General features: G+C 42.8%; 1 protein-coding gene across 1 annotated transcript in view; it reads right to left on the bottom strand.

The window, feature by feature from the left end:
* Positions 1-366: 366 nt before the first annotated feature.
* LOC148040998 (NAD(P)-binding Rossmann-fold superfamily protein) overlaps positions 367-18063 on the bottom strand; it is a 60095-nt gene continuing 42398 nt past the window's right edge. The window contains exons 2-4 of the mRNA XM_087687363.1: positions 1576-1834; positions 1301-1474; positions 367-1135 (exon numbers count right to left, since the gene is read on the bottom strand). Coding sequence (XP_087543489.1) covers positions 752-1135; positions 1301-1474; positions 1576-1834 — 817 coding nt within the window. The 3' untranslated portion in view covers positions 367-751. The remainder of the gene's footprint in view (positions 1136-1300; positions 1475-1575; positions 1835-18063) is intronic.

The following is an 18063-nucleotide window of genomic DNA, read 5'->3' as shown; positions in this document are numbered from 1 at the left end:
ATTCTCTCACCACTTCCCTAGACAATAGGGTCCTTACTACTTCACACGTTTCTTGACCGTTGTCAATGCCTATCATGATCATGCATGGGAATGTTTGCAACCCAGGCTTTAACTACTGATGATCTACACAACTCATGTTTGGCTACCTCAAACAATGGATCATTTCTCCTATGTATAAATCCCTAATTATTATCATGGCTAACCACAATAATCATTGTTTGCTGCCTGCCCAAGCAATTCCAACGGTACTGTAAAGGCCTCTCTGCAACAGTAAAGAGATCCAAGGTTCAATGAGCAGTAATGCACTGAATGGAGGCTTTCTATGCATTACATATAGAGCTCTTGTATGCTGCCCAGTCTCTTCCATATGTAAGTAAAGAGAGTGCAAACATATGCACAAATGTTAAACAAGCAAGTAATTAATAAGCACTAATTGTACGGTTGTCTAATAATGGATTATTTTCAAATAGACAACCCTCTTAAAAGTAGGAAGGACTTTCTAATCAAAGCATGTTGGTGTCAGGGGCATGAGTCCTTAAAGGAAGCTGAATAGAAGAGAAAAGGTGACAAACTTATGAATTTGTTTCAACCAAATGCTCTGTCCAACCCAAAGGCAGGGCAAGTCTACAAATGACAAGCTAATGCACAACTCTCGTTAAAACTGCACCTGTAGGCATTAATGGAACACCACCAGCCTGGATCCAGCAAAAGCAACCCTCTGTTCACCTAGCTTGTCAGGGCTGAGGTAAAATCAAAAGCTAATAACATTTTTCTGCTGAAAGAATTGTCCCGATGGCCCTCCAGATGGCAAGAGTGCCAACCAAACAGGGGTTTCTGCACCTTGCTTGGCAGTAAGAATGCCTGAATGTCGAGTCATGTCTGTCTTGCAAAAGCCTGGAGTGACACTATTTACATAAATGTGTTGCCCAATTGGTTTATCTTGCAGGGACCTGGCAAGCACTCTTGTGTATGCATTGAGAGCCATTTTCGAGACACTGTATGCTCTGTAGGGCCAGCATTCCAGTCTTTGTACTTTGACATCTTCGAGGTACTCTTCCACAAACTTGTCTACTCTTTCTTCTGTTAGATTACTCAGATTCCCCAACTCTTCTCTTAATGCAACATTTTTCAGCCTCTGTCATCATAAAGTGTTGGAGATGAGAAAGTTTATAATGGAATCGCACTGAAGTTGTATCAATGACATCATGCTGTGATGTATAGATGTGTAAATGAAACAAGAAATCAGTTGCTAAGCAATTGGGATGTAAGTATTCCATCTTTGTCAGGAGACAAACATTACCCTAAGTTGGCCCAGTTCTGAGCTAATGTTGATGATTCGGGCTCCTGCAGGTGAAGACCTCAACAATGGCAATAACTCTCTTGTCACAGCTTTTACAGCTTGATAATTCGTCTCCAGTACTTTGAAAGCTGATCCATAGCTTGGTTCATCATCCATAATTGCTGCATTGTTAAACTTTTCGTGCCAGTAAGATGAACAGCCTCTCAGCACAAACCTTATGGTGTAGACAGCTTGCTAGAACCACAAATATAAAGGATATAAAGCTAGTTATGTACCAGAATGTCGAAACCACCATACTGCTGTTTCAGCCAAGTTGCAAACTGGGAAATGGAGTCCGTGCTTAAGACATCAAGAGGATGGAACATAACAATCAACCCTTCATTATGGAGTTTTTCCATGGCTGCCAAGCCTTTTTGCTCATCACGTGCTGTTAAAACTGCGGTAAGGCCCTCCTTAGCAAGCTGCTTCACTATCTCAAAGCCAATGCCCTTATTGCTTCCAGTCACAACAGCAACAGTATCTTTGGACCACCACCTTTACACAAGGGGCATCACCTCTTTATACTTACGATTAGATTACCATGTCAAAAAGCATTTTTTCCATAAACAACAGCGGGCTAGAAACAATTCTAAGAACGCACAATTAGCATGTACAAAACTTGTGTAAGTTTCAGTACATGCACTGTCATGCAAATGGGCATGGATTCCACAGCTCAGATGCCTCTAGTATACAATGACATCGAGTCAGCGTGCAACTACAAGATATTTATAACCTAGTACCCCCGATCAAAAGCATCATGCCAATGTCAACATCTGGAAGAGAGATGCTGGAACATCAATGCACACATTTCATTTTACTCTACTAATGGGGTAGTGTTGCAAACAAACTTTAACACCAATAAATCACTGACAGATAACAAACTGAAGTGAAAACAGATTAATGATGATCAAGTTTTTGCAAAAAAGGAAACCCTCCTACAGCTAGCAGCCATATTATGCCTATGATAGGTAGAACCAGGATGGGCAACGTATCTGGACACTCTATATACTCCCTCATCTGAATATATCCAGACTCTCTTAGATACTCCCTTGTCTGTTGGACAGTAAGCTATAACCATCTTATGATGTCTCAATCCCCAGAGAAGGCTCCAGTACATTTTCATCTTTCCTTTTGTAAAGTATCCATACTCCATAGCAGATTTTTTTCAAAAATTCAAAGACTGGCTGTGATAAAATTTCTCAAAGTTTGAAGCCCACCAAAAGTTTGTGTTATGTACATTGTACTGATCTAAATTATTCTAATTTGTATGCACCCTATCACATGTAACTTCATACCCTCTTGCATGGAGGGTTTTTTCTGTGAGTGAACACCCACTTTCAAGATTTTGCACTTTCATTTCATTCTGGCACATTAAAAATACACATTACATGCACACGCACGCACTCTCTTTCTCTTTGTAATCAAGTGGCTACCCGAGGGGTAAGCCACTTGTTTTAATTAACCCACTAACTTGGGTTCAATTCTCCCTTTTGTAAAGAAATACCCTAACAAAGTAACACAAATACAAGCATATGACAAAGCATAAACTAAACAAAGCACAATTAGGGTTAGGGTAACTCAAAGACAATGAACAAATTGAAGACCATAATGAATGAATCTGTATAATACAATGCTCATGCAACAAACACACTATGCAATGAAGGAATATTGTACATTGAACTCTCGTGTTTGGAGGACCAAGGCAAAGGTAAAGATCTGAAGAGTGTGTCGTACTCTTTACAGATCCTGAAACACAGCAAAGCAGCCTCCCAGACATCTAGCAACAGCAAACACAGCAGTACATGCCGGAGTCAAACGAAGCAATGAGGAGAGAGAAAACTGCAAAACACAGCCTGCAGATGGACTGCCTGGGGGCAGAAAACTCGTCAAAATGCAGCCTTTCAATGATCCAAAAAGGGCAGGCGGCAGCATTCAGCACCAAACACCGAAGTAGCAGTCTGTACGACAGCAGTTGCAGCAAACGCAGGCTGCCTAGCTGAAATGCAGCCTCTAGGGAAGATGGCGATAGCAGGTGGCAGCAACCAGGGGGTGTAAGCAACGTTGGAGGGCTGGAAATAGGTGTCAGATGGATGGAGACAATGCCGGGCAGCCTTGGTTGAGATGTCCTCTACGAATGGGGTGTGGGCAAGGAAGCTATAGCGCTTGCAACCTACAAAATGAGATTGGCTAAATGGGAGGGTAGGCTGTTTATTTATAGAAAGTTTGGAGCCTCCCAAATTAGGGTTTACATGTAGGACGCTCTTTAAAACAGCCCCAAAACATGTAAATTACCCAAAGTTTCATTAAAGGTGCGAGGTCTTGGAGGAGGATCCACTCATCTATATATAGATAAGCTGTCACCATTCAATCTCATCCCTTGTCTTGCAGGTTTCTACCATCAGCTATGCCTCTAGTGGCTATCCAATCCATCACAACTACTGCCATGTCATCATCAGCCCGTGGCCCCCTATCCACTGCTACTGCCCTACTGTTCGGCCTCTTCTCAAGCATCATACAGCTTGCGTTTACTACAGTGCAAGCTCACTCTACATTAGATTCACCTTCTTCAACTATCACCCGACCTCCTACTACTGCGTGTGAAAGGCTATGCACTCCTTCAAGCATTACATTGCTACGTTTACCAGTTGTAGCCCAAGGACTACTGCGTTTTGGTTTTCAACCTATTGCCCTTCCACTTTCACCCTCATCTACCATCAGCTATGCCTCTAGTGGCTATCTAGTCCATCACAACTACTGCCATGTCATCATCAGCCCGTGGCCCCCTGTCCACTACCCTACTGTTCGGCCTCTTCTCAAGCATCATACAGCTTGCGTTTACTACAGTGCAAGCTCACTCTACATTAGATTCACCTTCTTCAACTATCACCCGACCTCCTACTACTACGTGTGAAAGGCTATGCACTCCTTCAAGCATTACATTGCTACGTTTACCAGTTGTAGCCCAAGGACTATTGCGTTTTGGTTTTCAGCCTATTGCCCTTCCACTTTCACCCTCATCTACCTCCAACAATGGTTACAACACTCGGGATCCATCTTCAGTGGACATCACACATCGACACCTCCCTCAATCTGCTCCCATAAGAGCCATCAGCTATTTGGCAGATTTTCCCTTAAGCATCTTGTACACTCTTTCCTTCACTTACAAAATTCGTTCATCCACTTCAAAGTTATCTTTCTTCCCTATTTGTGTTTGCATTTTGCATTTGAGTTCTCTATGTTTCAATCATGGTCGTACATTCAATGTTTTCTTTTGCAACCCTGCTATATCTCCACATGATATTAGAGTCGGTGCTCTTCTAAAGAGTTACCTGAGGCTATTGTGGATTGCTTCTTGAATACACTATATATTATGTGTTGATTCACGATGGCTCAAACCACTCCCATCTTCACATCCTCTCATGCTTTCTCAAGCTACTCCTTCAATGGAGGTTTTGTTGAGGCATTACAATCTTGATTTGAAGGACAATGCTCTATCTACCAAACCAACCTCAGTCCCGTTCAATGGTGGTAGTACCACACCAAGGAGTTTGAGAGGGGGTCTTCTCCAAGGAGAGCACGTTTTATGGCTTCATTGCCAGGATACCATCACTTCCCTTGATTTGGTGGGGCCATGGCACCTGAATGGAAGTCAAAAGCATTGCTTTAGTGCTAAAATTGTAATCAACTGAGCATTACAATAAGAATGTCTTCTTGCAATGAGATGAGATCAAGCAATGATGATGTCTCTTAGTCTGACAATTCACAAAATGAAGAAGAAAACACATTGCATGATCTTGGACAAGGCATTCAGCACTGGCAGCAACCTCAAAATGTTGGTATAGACCGAGATGTGGGTCCTTCTAAGCCTTTGGCTGCCGATGACCAGCAAGAAGATGAATAATACAATGTGCAATTTAAAGATCATTTGAGAACAGCTATTGATATCTTTGCTCAATTGGCAAAGGATCCTTAATATAATGCTAGCTTAGGGCGACCAAGGGTGCTCTTCAGCTTATACATCCACTTGCATGGCAATGCATGCTTACCATTTAGCAAGGAAACCAAATCCCAAGTATGGTTTTTTTGCAATGAGTCAAACTTAAACTGCATAGCCCTTTTCCAAGAGGAATTGTCACCTCTGTGCATAGCCTCTGCATAAGTAAGAGGCTCATCAAAATCTATCACCATGACATAATGAATAGTAGACTCATAACGATCAGGAGGACGCATGTTGGGGGTTAAAGGTGTTAGCAGTCATGTTTGTCATGCACTATCATCTCCTGCTTGTGAACCTCGGTTTGAGTTAGATAGGGACATTAGGAGTTCTAAATGTCTATCATGTGCTTTGACAAAGGAGGCAGCTCATTCTAGAGTCTGCATTTCTTCTCTCAATCGGTCTAGGAATGTTCACATTGTGCATCGGCCCTAGTCTACTCCAGATGGCTGCGATCAGCCATGTTTCTACCATGTCAGCATTTTTCAGTTGTCGGCCAGCATTTTTTGCCAATCAACCAGCAATTTTTAGTGGCTGTTGGAGCAATCGACCAGATTTGGCCATTTTTGGCTATATACAACCATGGGCTGGGTGGGGGCAGATTCATTCATTCTTTCAACAGGTACATACACATTCAAATTGCTATGTTCTTCTCCGTCTCCGACAAGGACTGCTGGCTGCACGCTCCATCTTTATCTCTGTCATCTTTGATGATGTTTTTGTCATCATTATTCAAGCTGATCTAGTGCCCTCACTAACACCTTGCACTACATCCAAGGATTGATCACTCCACTCTTTGTATTTAGCCTTTTTCTTTAGTCAGTGCAGAATTCTCTCTCTCTCTCTCTCTCCATTATCGAAGGAGTTTTAGTCGAAAGGTCATATCCACCGGGGATTAGAGAGAGGAAGTAAAGAATAGGAGATAGAAGAGAAGAAAAATAATAGACAAGAGGTACACAAGATAAAGACAAAGCTCAATGAATCAAAGCACTATGTATTGATAGAACCTGAGAAGATGAACAAAATCCTTATCTAGGACTAATCGGAAGCAATCTCCAAGCATTAGATCTCGTGGAGCTCCGTGCTACCAAAAACGCGCACCAAACATTAACTTCTCTACTGCTCTGTCCGCAAATCGAATGGTTCCGTTGGCTCCGAAAGGGGGGTAAAAACCGAGGACCCCTGATCAGAATTCTCCCAGATCACTCCTTCTCCCAGTTCGGAGTGTTGTTTGCTACCTGTAAACTACGATCGCGCGCCGCACAATTTCGGAAGCTCTTCTTTTTGCATGAGATCTTCCAAAATTGATTGAAAAACCACTTGCTTTTTGCATGTCATTCTATTCTGGAAAATTTTTATATCTTTTTAGGATATTTACAATAAATAATATCCAAAATAGACTAAACTTGCCCAAAAATCCCATATTTTGAAACTAACCATACTATGGACACTAGCACTAATGACTAAGATGACACTGACTCTCTAGATTCACAAGAAAGCCAAATGATGATACACTCCTGGTTTTTTCACACAGTGTCTGCGTAGTGGCACGACATCCATCCCCTCTGAACCTACACATCCTCCGGTATGTGCTACCGATGCACCACCTGGGTCAAACACCCACACCATCAACTTGTTGCTTATCATGCACATAAGAAGGCATCTCCCTAGATCATAGGTCAAAATACTCCGTATCTACATAACTCTTGAGCCACACCTAGAGCCCCCTCTAGGGTCATAAGGCCTTGGGTGTGCATCATATACTAGAGATCATTGAATCTCCATATACATGCTATCAATGCACCCATCAACAAATACATAGCAACATGCTTGCTCTTTTAGAGTCCAAAACATGGAAATCTGCTTATACTGACAATTGTATACCACGTTAAACATAAACTGAGCCTCACTTGCATCCAACACATTCTCACTATCACAAAAAATAGTGAAGCAATTCATATCTTGAAGCATCTTAGAATTGCCTATCAAGGCCTTTAACAAAGCATCTAAAACATTCTCCATTTTTGAAGCATTACATCTAACATCCTCTAAAGGCATATCTTGCAAATCATATGCATCCAACACTTCACCAATCTCTTTCTAAGTCCCTGCATCAAGTAAAACATGAGCTTCGTAAACCTCTTCAGATGCATTAAGAAAATCTACAAATGCAATGGGTGACTCTTCCACTATATAATCTTCCAAGGTATCCATGGCTATCTCAATATCAAACTGCAACTTGTATCCCAGTTGTTTACCCTCTTGCTTGCTATCGTGTTTTTGCTTCTGCCCAGCCTCTTCCATAACATGCTTGGGAGGTAACTGATTTGCAACTTTAGGCAAATCCACACTTCTTGTCACTCTCTTAGATATCCCTGCATTATCTTCATCTCTCTTCTATTTCTCTTCCACACGTATATCTGTGTTTTACGCTTTTGCTAAGTATGCATCCACTGAATATGCATCTATCAGTGATTTCCAACTAGTTATCTCACAAATTTCTTGCCCTGCATGAGACATTTCACTATCAGTAACTTTTCTCTTTTTAACTGCATGCAAAGCATGTGTCCATATTACAACCTTCAAACCAACCATCACTTGGCCAAGCATTCTATCCAACTGTAGACCAAAAGTAGAAGCATATACAACCGCATAAGCATTTCGGATAGCCAAGTTTTCCAACAACTTTTGCATACCTCCCTTTTCAAAATTCAAAGCAAGAAACAATCCCATTTCTTGTGCATGGATCTTACCATCTTTCCAAAAGATGAGCTGTCGTGCCAAGGCCTCCTGATAAGCAGTACAATCCTTCCTTTCGTGCTATAAACTATCACACCACATATATCTTTTCCCTCGTTTAGGGGCCGCTTCCTGTCCCCTTTTCTCTTATCTTTTTTCATCCAAGTTTGCAACCTTCAACTGAAGATCCGCATGCCTTTAACCAATTCATCTAATTACATTTTCTCTAACAGTGGGAACAGCAGGTGCAGCCATAGGGTTAGCCACAGAAGTAAGTGGCTTACTGGATACATCAACTGTTTTGCCAGTAACAATGGGCAAGCTAGATACATGCTAATCCTCTAACAAATCATCAAGCTTCTCTTGAAGCTCAGGATCTGTTGCTTGTAGAAACAATTCAATTTTCTGTCTTGCAAGAGCCTGTTATTCTGCAAGAACTTACTACTCAAACCGACTTTCAAATTCTCTTAATAACTTTGCAGCCACAAAACCCTTATTGGATTGTAGAACCCACTCCTGGAAAGTCTTGCGGGTAATCAAACTAGTGTCTTCAATGTAAAATTCTTCCCTGAGTGTCTTTTTGAAAGCCACCCAATAAGCATCCTACATGTACAATTCAGTAATTCGCACTTTCAATTCATGCACAATGACTCATACAAAATACTAGCTCCATGCAAGTTAAGCCACCCCAAAGAACTCTATCTTTTGAGCATAGGTACGTAAATATGCAGATACATTCCTGCCATTAAACAACTTCATCTCACGCTCTATTACTGGCAAAGCATTTATCACAACAGTTTCTGTTTAAGCATAAGCCTGCATCACCTGTTGTTGTTGTTATACTTGCATAAGCATGTTTATATTCTACACTAACTGCTGCAAAACATCACTAGAAATCGTGCTTGAAGATTCTCCCATCTTGTATTTTCTTCTAACAACCTTTCATGTTAGGTTTACCAATATTGGAGGGTTTTAGTCGAAAGGTTGTATCCACCGAGGAATAGAGAGTAGAGAATATGAGGTAGAAGAAAAGAAAAAAAATAGACAAGAAGTACATAAGATAAAGACAAAGCTCAATGAATCAAAGCACTATGTATTGATAGAACCTGAGAAGATGAACTAAATCCTTGTCTGGGACTACTCAAAAGCAATCTCCAAGCATTAGATCTCCTGGAGCTCCCTGGTAGACCCAAAACACGCACAAAACATTAACTTCTCTGCTGCTCAGTCCGCAAATCTTATGGTTCTGTTGGCTCTGAAAGGGGGATAAAACTCCAAGACACCTGATCAGAATTCTCCCAAATCACTCCTCCCAGTTTGGAGTACTCTTTGCTGCTTGTAAACTATGATCGCGCACTGCGCGATTTCGGAAGCCCTTCTTTTTGCATGAGATCTTCCAAAATTGGTTGAAAAACCACTTGCTTTTTGCATATCACTCTATTCTAGAAATTTTCTATACATTTTTAGGATATTTACAAGAAATAATATCCAAAATATTAAAAATAGGCTAAACTTGTCCAAAAATCCTGTATTTTGAAACTAATTATACTATGGATACTAGCACTAATGACTAAGATAATGTTGACTCTCTAGATTCATAAAAAAACCGAATGATGATACACTCCAAGTTTTTTCACACTGTGTCCGTATAGTGCCACGACACTGTGTTTGTGGTTCTCTTCCATTGCAAATTACATATTGCTATGTTTTAAAAGGGAATGTGAGAGTGCACAACGAAAGTGGAATACGTACACAAAGTGAGATGAAGATGGACTGTGCCACCACCAACATGCTAAGTGTAGTTGTGCGGACCCATCTAACCAAGTGGTCCATCGTTAATGTCCACATATGTTGAGCTTGCCATCTCAACACTCCCCCTCAAGCTCAATTACATCTCTACAACTCTAAGTAAGCTTTGAAATCCTTCAAGCTTCTTTGCACCCAATGCCTTTGTAAAAATGTCAGCTATTTGATCCTGTATGTTGACATATACCAAGTCAGTCTCTCCTACAAGTACCTTCTCTCTCACTAAGTGCAATGTGTTTTATCCTAGTATAGAACACTAGGTTCCTAGCTAGCAGTATACTGCTCATATTGTCACAATGAAAGACAATTAAACCATCTCCCTACACATCCAAAGCACCAATAACTTTTGCAGCCATACCACCTTGCATGTTACAATAGCAACGACTCTATACTTAACCTCTATACTCAATAAAGCAATCGTGGGTTGCGATTACTCGGAGCAGCAAAAAGCAACCCACGATTGCTTTATTGAGTATAGAGGTTAAGTATAGAGTCGTTGCACTACCAAGAGAAAACATGAATCCATTGGGAGATCTTCTACGAGGCATGCTATCAATCCAATCTGCATTAGTATACCCAACCACCTGTACATCCTTACCTGCCTCATAGAAAAGTCCATAATGCAAGGTGGACTTCACATACCTCAATATGCATGTGACTGCATCCCAATGGCGCTTCCTAGATACCTACATAAACTGATTCACAAGTGCAATAGCATAGCTCAAGTATGATCTTATGATAGTCATATAGATTAAACTCCCTATTGACTCTTTGTGCTTGGTACTGCCATCCTCATTAGCCTAATCCGGTGCCCTTACTACTGCTTTAGGCTGCATACAGGGACTGATCAATCCACCTTCATTGTATCAACATTTTTCTTTAGTCAGTGCAGTATTCTTTCTTCATCTTCTACTCTCTCTCTCTCTTTTTTTTTCGTAAATACTCTCTCTCTCTCTCTCTCTCTCTCTCTCTCTATATATATATATATATATATATATATATATATATATATATATATATATATATATCTGTGTGTGTGTGTGTGTGTGTGTGTGTGTGTGTGTGTGTGTGTTCATGTTTCTCTTCATTGTGCACTCACATGATATCATCACCCAAGTGAGGACATAGTCTGGAGATTTCTGGTAGAAGAGCAAGTGTTCATCACGGAGAAGTAGTGTAGATTTTTCAAACACAAATTTTCACCCTACATTTACAGCCTATACACGTGGTCCATTGCCACTGACCTTCCTGACAGCCAAGCAACAATCTCCAAGACCCATGCAATAGCATTCTGACATCGAGCGGCATCTATTTCTACATTTCACTGAAAATACAAATTTTTGTTTTCCAAGTGACCTCTTCTTGGTGCAAGCGACAGCTTTCTAGGCATAGCCGACAACTCTCTATTGTAGTAGGCGACAGCTTTGTGTGCAAGCAACAACTTGCTGGTGGCAAGCGACAGTTGTTTCATTGATTAACCTAGATTTCTGGGCGATTGCAAGATTGATGTCTTAACAGTTCATGAGCTTTGATGACTCAAAGAAAAAGCTTCTTTCCAAACACTCTTCTGAGTGGAGACGTGATTATTACAATTGTAGTTGGCGAGAGTTCCCATTCGCAAACATCCCCCTTCTATTCATCTTTCACAGAAGGCTATGGCAAAAGTGTGAAAGAAGCTTGCATCTCTGTATCAACACAAGACGTTTGCCCACAAGATTTTCCTTGAGAAGAAGCTGTAGATGCTCAGTCCTGATGATTCCTTCCCTATGAAGGAGCACATCACGAAGATGGAGAACATGAGAGGTGAGCTTGCCTCTCTTGGTCGGATGATAGATTCTTCTATCAATGCAACCTTGCATTCAACATTGCTCGAGTACTGGCTTATATCAAGTTCTACAATGCATTGATTGCCGCAGCTACAACAAAAGCTATTGGCTTACATCCAATTAGCTCGAAGTCTCTAAGGACATTCACTTAGATACTCAAGTGACTTACATTCAAAACAAGCTAACTAGATTAAAGTCATGTTGGCATCGATATAGCTATACCATTGTATCTGATGGATGGAGTGATAGAGTAAGTTGAAAATTGTACTTACTCAATGTTTTTTTCTAATAATTTACATAATACATCATACATGTTGCTTTTTCTGTTCTTAATTTTTAAATACACGAACTTGATAACTAGCAATTAGTAGTTACTAATGACAATTATTGCATCTTAACACTCGCAAAGACGCCGACACATGATGAATATCTTCGTTTCATGTTATGGCGGTACTACATTGTTGGATGTGATGGATCCTTCAGCCCTTGGCTTAAGCCTTACTAGGGAGTGAATTTACTCCCATATCAAGAGAGCCATAGATAAAGTTGGGACACAACATGTGATCCAAGTCATAACAGATAATGGCTCAAATTGTGCCAAGATGGGTGAGTATGTTGAGAGAGACTATCCCACTATTGTGTGGACTCCATGCATCTCACACTCACTCAATCTCATGATGGAGGATATGGCAACACTTCCTTGGGTAGAGCCAACCTTGGAGAAAGCCCTGTGCATAATCAATTTCATCACTCGCAAGTCCTTAGCTTTGGCTCTATTCAAAGTGTTTGCTACTATGACCTTGTGAAGCCAGTAAAGACGCGTTTCAGCTACTTATTTCTTGTGCTTCATCAGTAAGTAATCATTTATGATTTTCATTATAAATTATAATTATCTTGCATGATGCATCTGTCATCAACATGCACATTAAAATAACATAAAACAAAATTTTCAACTTTCTAAGTGTTTTGAGTCTTATTTTTTTATTTATGTGTTTAGGATGGTGCAAACAAAAGATTCTCTTTGTCAACTCATATATAGTGAGGAGTTGAATGCATGGAGTGGGAGTCGAACACTCAAAGCACAAGAAATAACAACTTACATCTTGAGTAATGGGTTTTGGGATGAGACCAAGGCTATCAAAGAAGCCATTACACCTCTCTATTTTATCTTGCAGCTCTTTGATCATGAGAGATGTACCATGAGCTTACTTTATTATTATATGCACAAGCTTTATAAGGCCATGTCATCCCAATGTGCTTTGTCTATGGAGAGGTAAATAGTAAATGTTAATTTATACATTCATTTTGTAAACTGCTAATGAAAACTACTAATGAGATTTTTCATGCAACTTGTAGAGTTAGTGATCTCACCCATATATGGAAGGAGAGAGAGGATTGGTTTCATAAAACAATCCACATTGTTAACTTGATCGAGTCTTTGAGTCAAAGAAAATATATCGATAAGCTCTCTTTCTAGCTTATGACTTATAATTTATTGCTATGTGTGTAACTTTGATCATTGGTAAACGTATTTGGAGCATCTGTGCAAATATTCATACCAAGAAATAAAACATGTAATTTTTTTTTCCAATCTCATATATATGCATTGGTAAATTCAAATGCATTGTGAATTTGTACTTCAGTCGTGCAGATATTTATTTCTAAAATCTCACAAATGTCAAACCCTCTTTAACAGGTTGAGCACATGCCAACTAGAGAAGTTAATCTATGTGAATGTCAATCTGCGCTTATTGGAGAAGCTACAAGGCCAGGATCTTGAGGGAGGAGGGGTGCTTCAATGGAAGGTGAAAGAGATTCATAGTAAGGTCATTGCCAAGCTGGAGGTGGGCTTACGACGAGGAGAGATAGTTGATCTTGCTTTCATCAAGAGGCACACTGATGAGGATATTGGCTATGATTTCCTTCGAGAGGATAAGCTAGGCTTCCGACGTGTGACCCATGTCCAGACACGTGCCATGGCTGCCATGACAAAGGAGTCACACCTACTGGACATTGGACAGAGCTCCTCTCCTTGTGTAGCAGATAATACACTAGCCTCCACTAGCACTGTCTGTAGAGGCAAGGAGACTCCTAGACATGGTCGTGGCAGTGGTCAGGGCCGTGGTCATGGCCTTGACACTTCATACATAGACTAGGAGATCTTACCATTATCAGTGTGCTCATATGAGATGGACGAGCTACTTCATCCACTACTGGCAATGAAAATGGCAATGATTCTACGAAACCTCGAAATACAAAACAAGACGAAACGTTTCTGGTAATTATGATTCTATCAAGTGTAATCAAACTTGGGATTTGGTTCCGCGCCTCCTGAAGCGGAATGCGATAGGTGTAAAGTAGGTCTATAGGACCAAGTACCTTGAAGATGGCTCCTTGGACAAGCACAAAGCTAGGCTTGTTGCTAAGGGTTTTGCTCAGATAGCATGTTTGGACTATTTTGAGACTTTTGCATCTGCAACTCCGATGTCTACTATTCGGCTTATTTTGGCTATTACAACCCACCACCACTGGCCTGTTTATTAGATGGATGTCAAGTCTACCTTCTTGAATGGTGTCCTTAAGGAGGAGATTTATGTTTCACAACCTCCCAATTTTCTTATGCAGGGGAAGGAGGACCATGTCTATAGATTGCAAATGGCCCTCTATGACCTAAAGCAGACTCCTCTCGTACTTAATATCAAAGGATTGATCACTTCTTTCTACAAAGTGGCTTCCATCGATCAACTCATGACCCCAACCCATACTTCCAGGTTGAGGGTGATATGTGTGATTTACTCAGCTTGTACATGGATAATCTTATCGTTACAAGGAGCTCTACTCAAGAGGTTGATCGTACTCGAGATTTTGCGACAAGAGTTTGACATGCCGGATCTTGGAATTCTACATTCCTTCCTTGGCTTGAAGATCTATCAAATGCCACATGGCATTTTTATTTCATAGCACAGGTACATTTCCGAGCTTCTCTCGGAGTTTGGTATGGCCGATTGTCAGCCTATTTCTTGCCCCGTGCACCCAAAGTCCAAGCCTTTGGCAGCCTGAGCTCCCCTTACAGCTCTCACTCATTATAGGTGTCTTATTGACTCCCTCATCTGGCTTATTCACCCTTAGTCAAATGTATCTTTTGTTGCGGTATTGTTGTCTTCTTTTATGACGACTTCCACTCAGGAGCATTGGAGAGCAGCCTTGTGCCTTCTTTGTTATTTATAGTGGACTCGATCCTATGAGATCATGTATAGAAAAGGGGTTACTTTCTCTAGTTGGAGTGATTCTGACTGGGCAGGTGATGTGGATTCTGTTAGCCTGCTCTTTTTCAGTCTCAGTCTGTCATCTCCTGGTTGTGAGCTCCTGTCAGAGTCTGACAGGAGACAGAGGAGCTCTGTCAGGACATTTTCTGTTCAGCATGCAGTCCTGGTTTTGTTCCAGCCCTAACTGGGCTGTTTTTGTGCTGACTGCCCATTTTTCTGGGCAGTCGGCCAGATCTGGCCATAGTCGGCCAGATCTGGCTGGTCGGCCAGTTTGCTGGCCTGGGGGCTATTTATAGCAGCCCCCCCAGTCAGTCCAGCATTGCTCTCTGCAGGTACAGCACTGCTCCCTCCGTCTCCGTCTCCGGCATTGGTGCTGCCTCTGCCTCCAGTCTGTCCTGGTTCCCTCACTGACGCTCCGGGCTGCGTGCAGGGACTGTTCTGTCCATTCCAGTGTATTCAGCATTCATCTCAGTCAGTGCAGACTTTCTTCCTTCATTCTCTGCTTTCTCTCTCCTCTCCTCTGTGTTCGTGTTCTTCTTCCGCTGCGCACTCTCACATGGTATCATCGCCTAATTGAGAGCACGGAGGACAACCTTGAGGAGAGAAATACCTTACTGCTGCTGCCAACAGATCCACAACAGCCAGGCGACTGCTTCAGGCGGCTGCCACCAGATCCATCCCAGCCAGGCGACTGCATCAGGAGGCTGTTCAGCCTGCGTTTGCTGTCCACGCTGACTGCAGGGGCTGCCATGTCATCCAGTGACGCAGCAACCCTGCGTTTGCAGCCAGGCGGCCTCTCCTGCTGCTGGGCGACCTCCCTACAGGCTGCGTTTTGCAGCTCTGCAGGTCACCTCCACCCCAGGCTGCTCCTTTCCTGCTGGCAACCTCTGTCCGCGCTGTTTTCCTGGTGCTGGTGGTCTCTTCTCTGGTGTTCGACATCAGTATTCTTGCGTTTTGCAGATCCAGGTGTTTGTAGGCACACTCTGCCTGCGTCTTGGTGGTTGGTGACCACATTGTGGGTCCTATTTCGACAGTGGCACAACTTTCTTTGGTATTTTGTAGATTGGAAGATGTCTTACCAGTTTTCAGGCTTTGAAGACTCAGAGGATGGGCTTCTCTCTCATCATTCCTCTGAGCGGAGGCGGGATTATCGTGAAGTGCGACATCGGGAAGAACCTCCCCGCACTCATCCTTCTTCAGTCCATGCATCTCAGAGGGTTCCATCTACTGCGAAGGTTTCTTCAGTGAAGACTGCATCAGATGTGCGGATCCCTTCCTTGATTCCCTCTATACAGGTGCCGATTCTCCCTTCCTTTCCGAAGGACGATAAGTTGGATGGTTCCAACTACTCCCTATGGTCCTGCAAGGTGGCTTGCATCCTTGATACCTTTGACCTTTGGGAGCTTGTTTCTTCGCCCATCGACCGACCCCCCGTGGATTCGTCCGATGGCACCTCTATGGACCATGCAGCCTTATGGGATAGGCTCAACTCACGAGCCCGTTCCTTTCTTTTTATGAGTCTACATGATTATGTTCTTGTACATGTTCACAGGTTAAAGACCGCGGCGGAAGTATGGACAAAGCTTGCATCTTTGTATCAGCACAAGACATTTGCCCACAAGATTTTCCTGGAGAAGAAGTTGCAGATGCTCAGTCTTGATGGTTCTTCTTCCATGAAGGAGCACATCACGAAGATGGAGGATATGCGAGGCGAGCTAGCCTCTCTTGGTCGTTTGATATCGTCTGAAGATATGGCGATGATTCTGTTGACTCAGCTGCCATCACCCCGTTATGATGTCTTCTACACCAGCCTCATCACTTCGAGGACCCGTGAGACACTCCTATGGGAGGAGCTTTCCCCGCTTGTCTTGGAGCATAACGAGCGACTCAAAGAGGTGGGAGCCAGTGGCTCCACCAAGGCATTTACGGCCGGCACAGGTGGCGGCAAGAAGAAGAAACAAAAGAAGGAGAAGGCCAAGGACAAGAAGGCGGAGGACAAGAAGGATGCGAAGGAGAAGAAGCCCAAGTGTCCCCATTGTGGGAAGGGCACTCATCCCGAGGAGTGTTGGCAGAAGTATCCCCATTTGAAGCCTAAGGAGAAGGACTCGAAGGCGGCCCCAGCCACAACAGAATCTGCGTTTGTGCATCTCTTTGTTGAGGAAGACACTGCCCTAGCTTCTACCACTCAGGAGAAGCCTTGGCTCGTCAACAGTGGAGCATCTTCACATATGACCTTCCGTCAGGATTGGCTTCAGGATCTTCGTTCCAGAGGGGGTACAGTCACCATTGGTGACAATTCTACAGTTCCTGTTCGAGGCGTGGGGACTTTACCTATGTTTTCTGACAGGCGGTCTTCCTCCGCCAAAGTTCTCTATGTCCCTGATTTGGGTTTTAACCTATTATCTGTGCATGGTCTTACTCAGCTAGGTACCCGAGTCATTTTTACATTGGATGCAGTCACAGTGGAGGATGCTTCTACAGGTGATGCTCTTTGGACAGGTACTCAGGAGGGTGGGCTTTACACGCTCACAGCCTTGGCTGCGCGGACTTCCCATGAGCTTGGGCTGCTTTGGCATGCTCGGTATGGTCATTTGAACCTCGATTCACTTCGCCGAGCTTCTAGGAGGAAGATGGTGGAGGGCCTTCCGGATTTCCCTCCTCTTCACACTTTATGCCCTAGCTGCTTGAGGGGCAAGCGGCACCGGCAGCCTCACCTGCAGGTTGCTACTAGGCGGGCTACTTCTCCGCTTGAGTTGGTTCATACCGACCTTTGCGGACCTATGGGCACGGCCTCCCTTGGGAAGGCCAAGTATTTGATGCTGATTGTGGACCACTTTAGTCGTTATGTGTGGCCTTATTTTTTAGAGTACAAGAGCGAGGCGTACTCCCGTTTCTGTGAGTGGCAGGTGTTTGTGGAGACCCAAACCACTTCCAAGGTTCGTGGTGTTCGAGCTGATCACGGTGGAGAGTTCACTTCTCATCTTTTCTCTCAGTTTTGCAGGGATCATGGTATTCGGGTGGAGTATTCCCATCCGAACACACCATCAGAGAATGGTGTGGTGGAGGGTGCGAATCGGACCATGCTTGAGATGG

Source organism: Lygodium microphyllum, chromosome 1, assembly GCF_053477565.2.
Source record: "Lygodium microphyllum isolate KBCC chromosome 1, Lygodium_microphyllum_v1.1.10, whole genome shotgun sequence".
Classification (NCBI taxonomy): domain Eukaryota; kingdom Viridiplantae; phylum Streptophyta; class Polypodiopsida; order Schizaeales; family Lygodiaceae; genus Lygodium; species Lygodium microphyllum.
The sequence above is the reverse complement of the archived record's forward strand: the minus strand, read 5'-3'. Positions and strand labels throughout refer to the sequence as shown.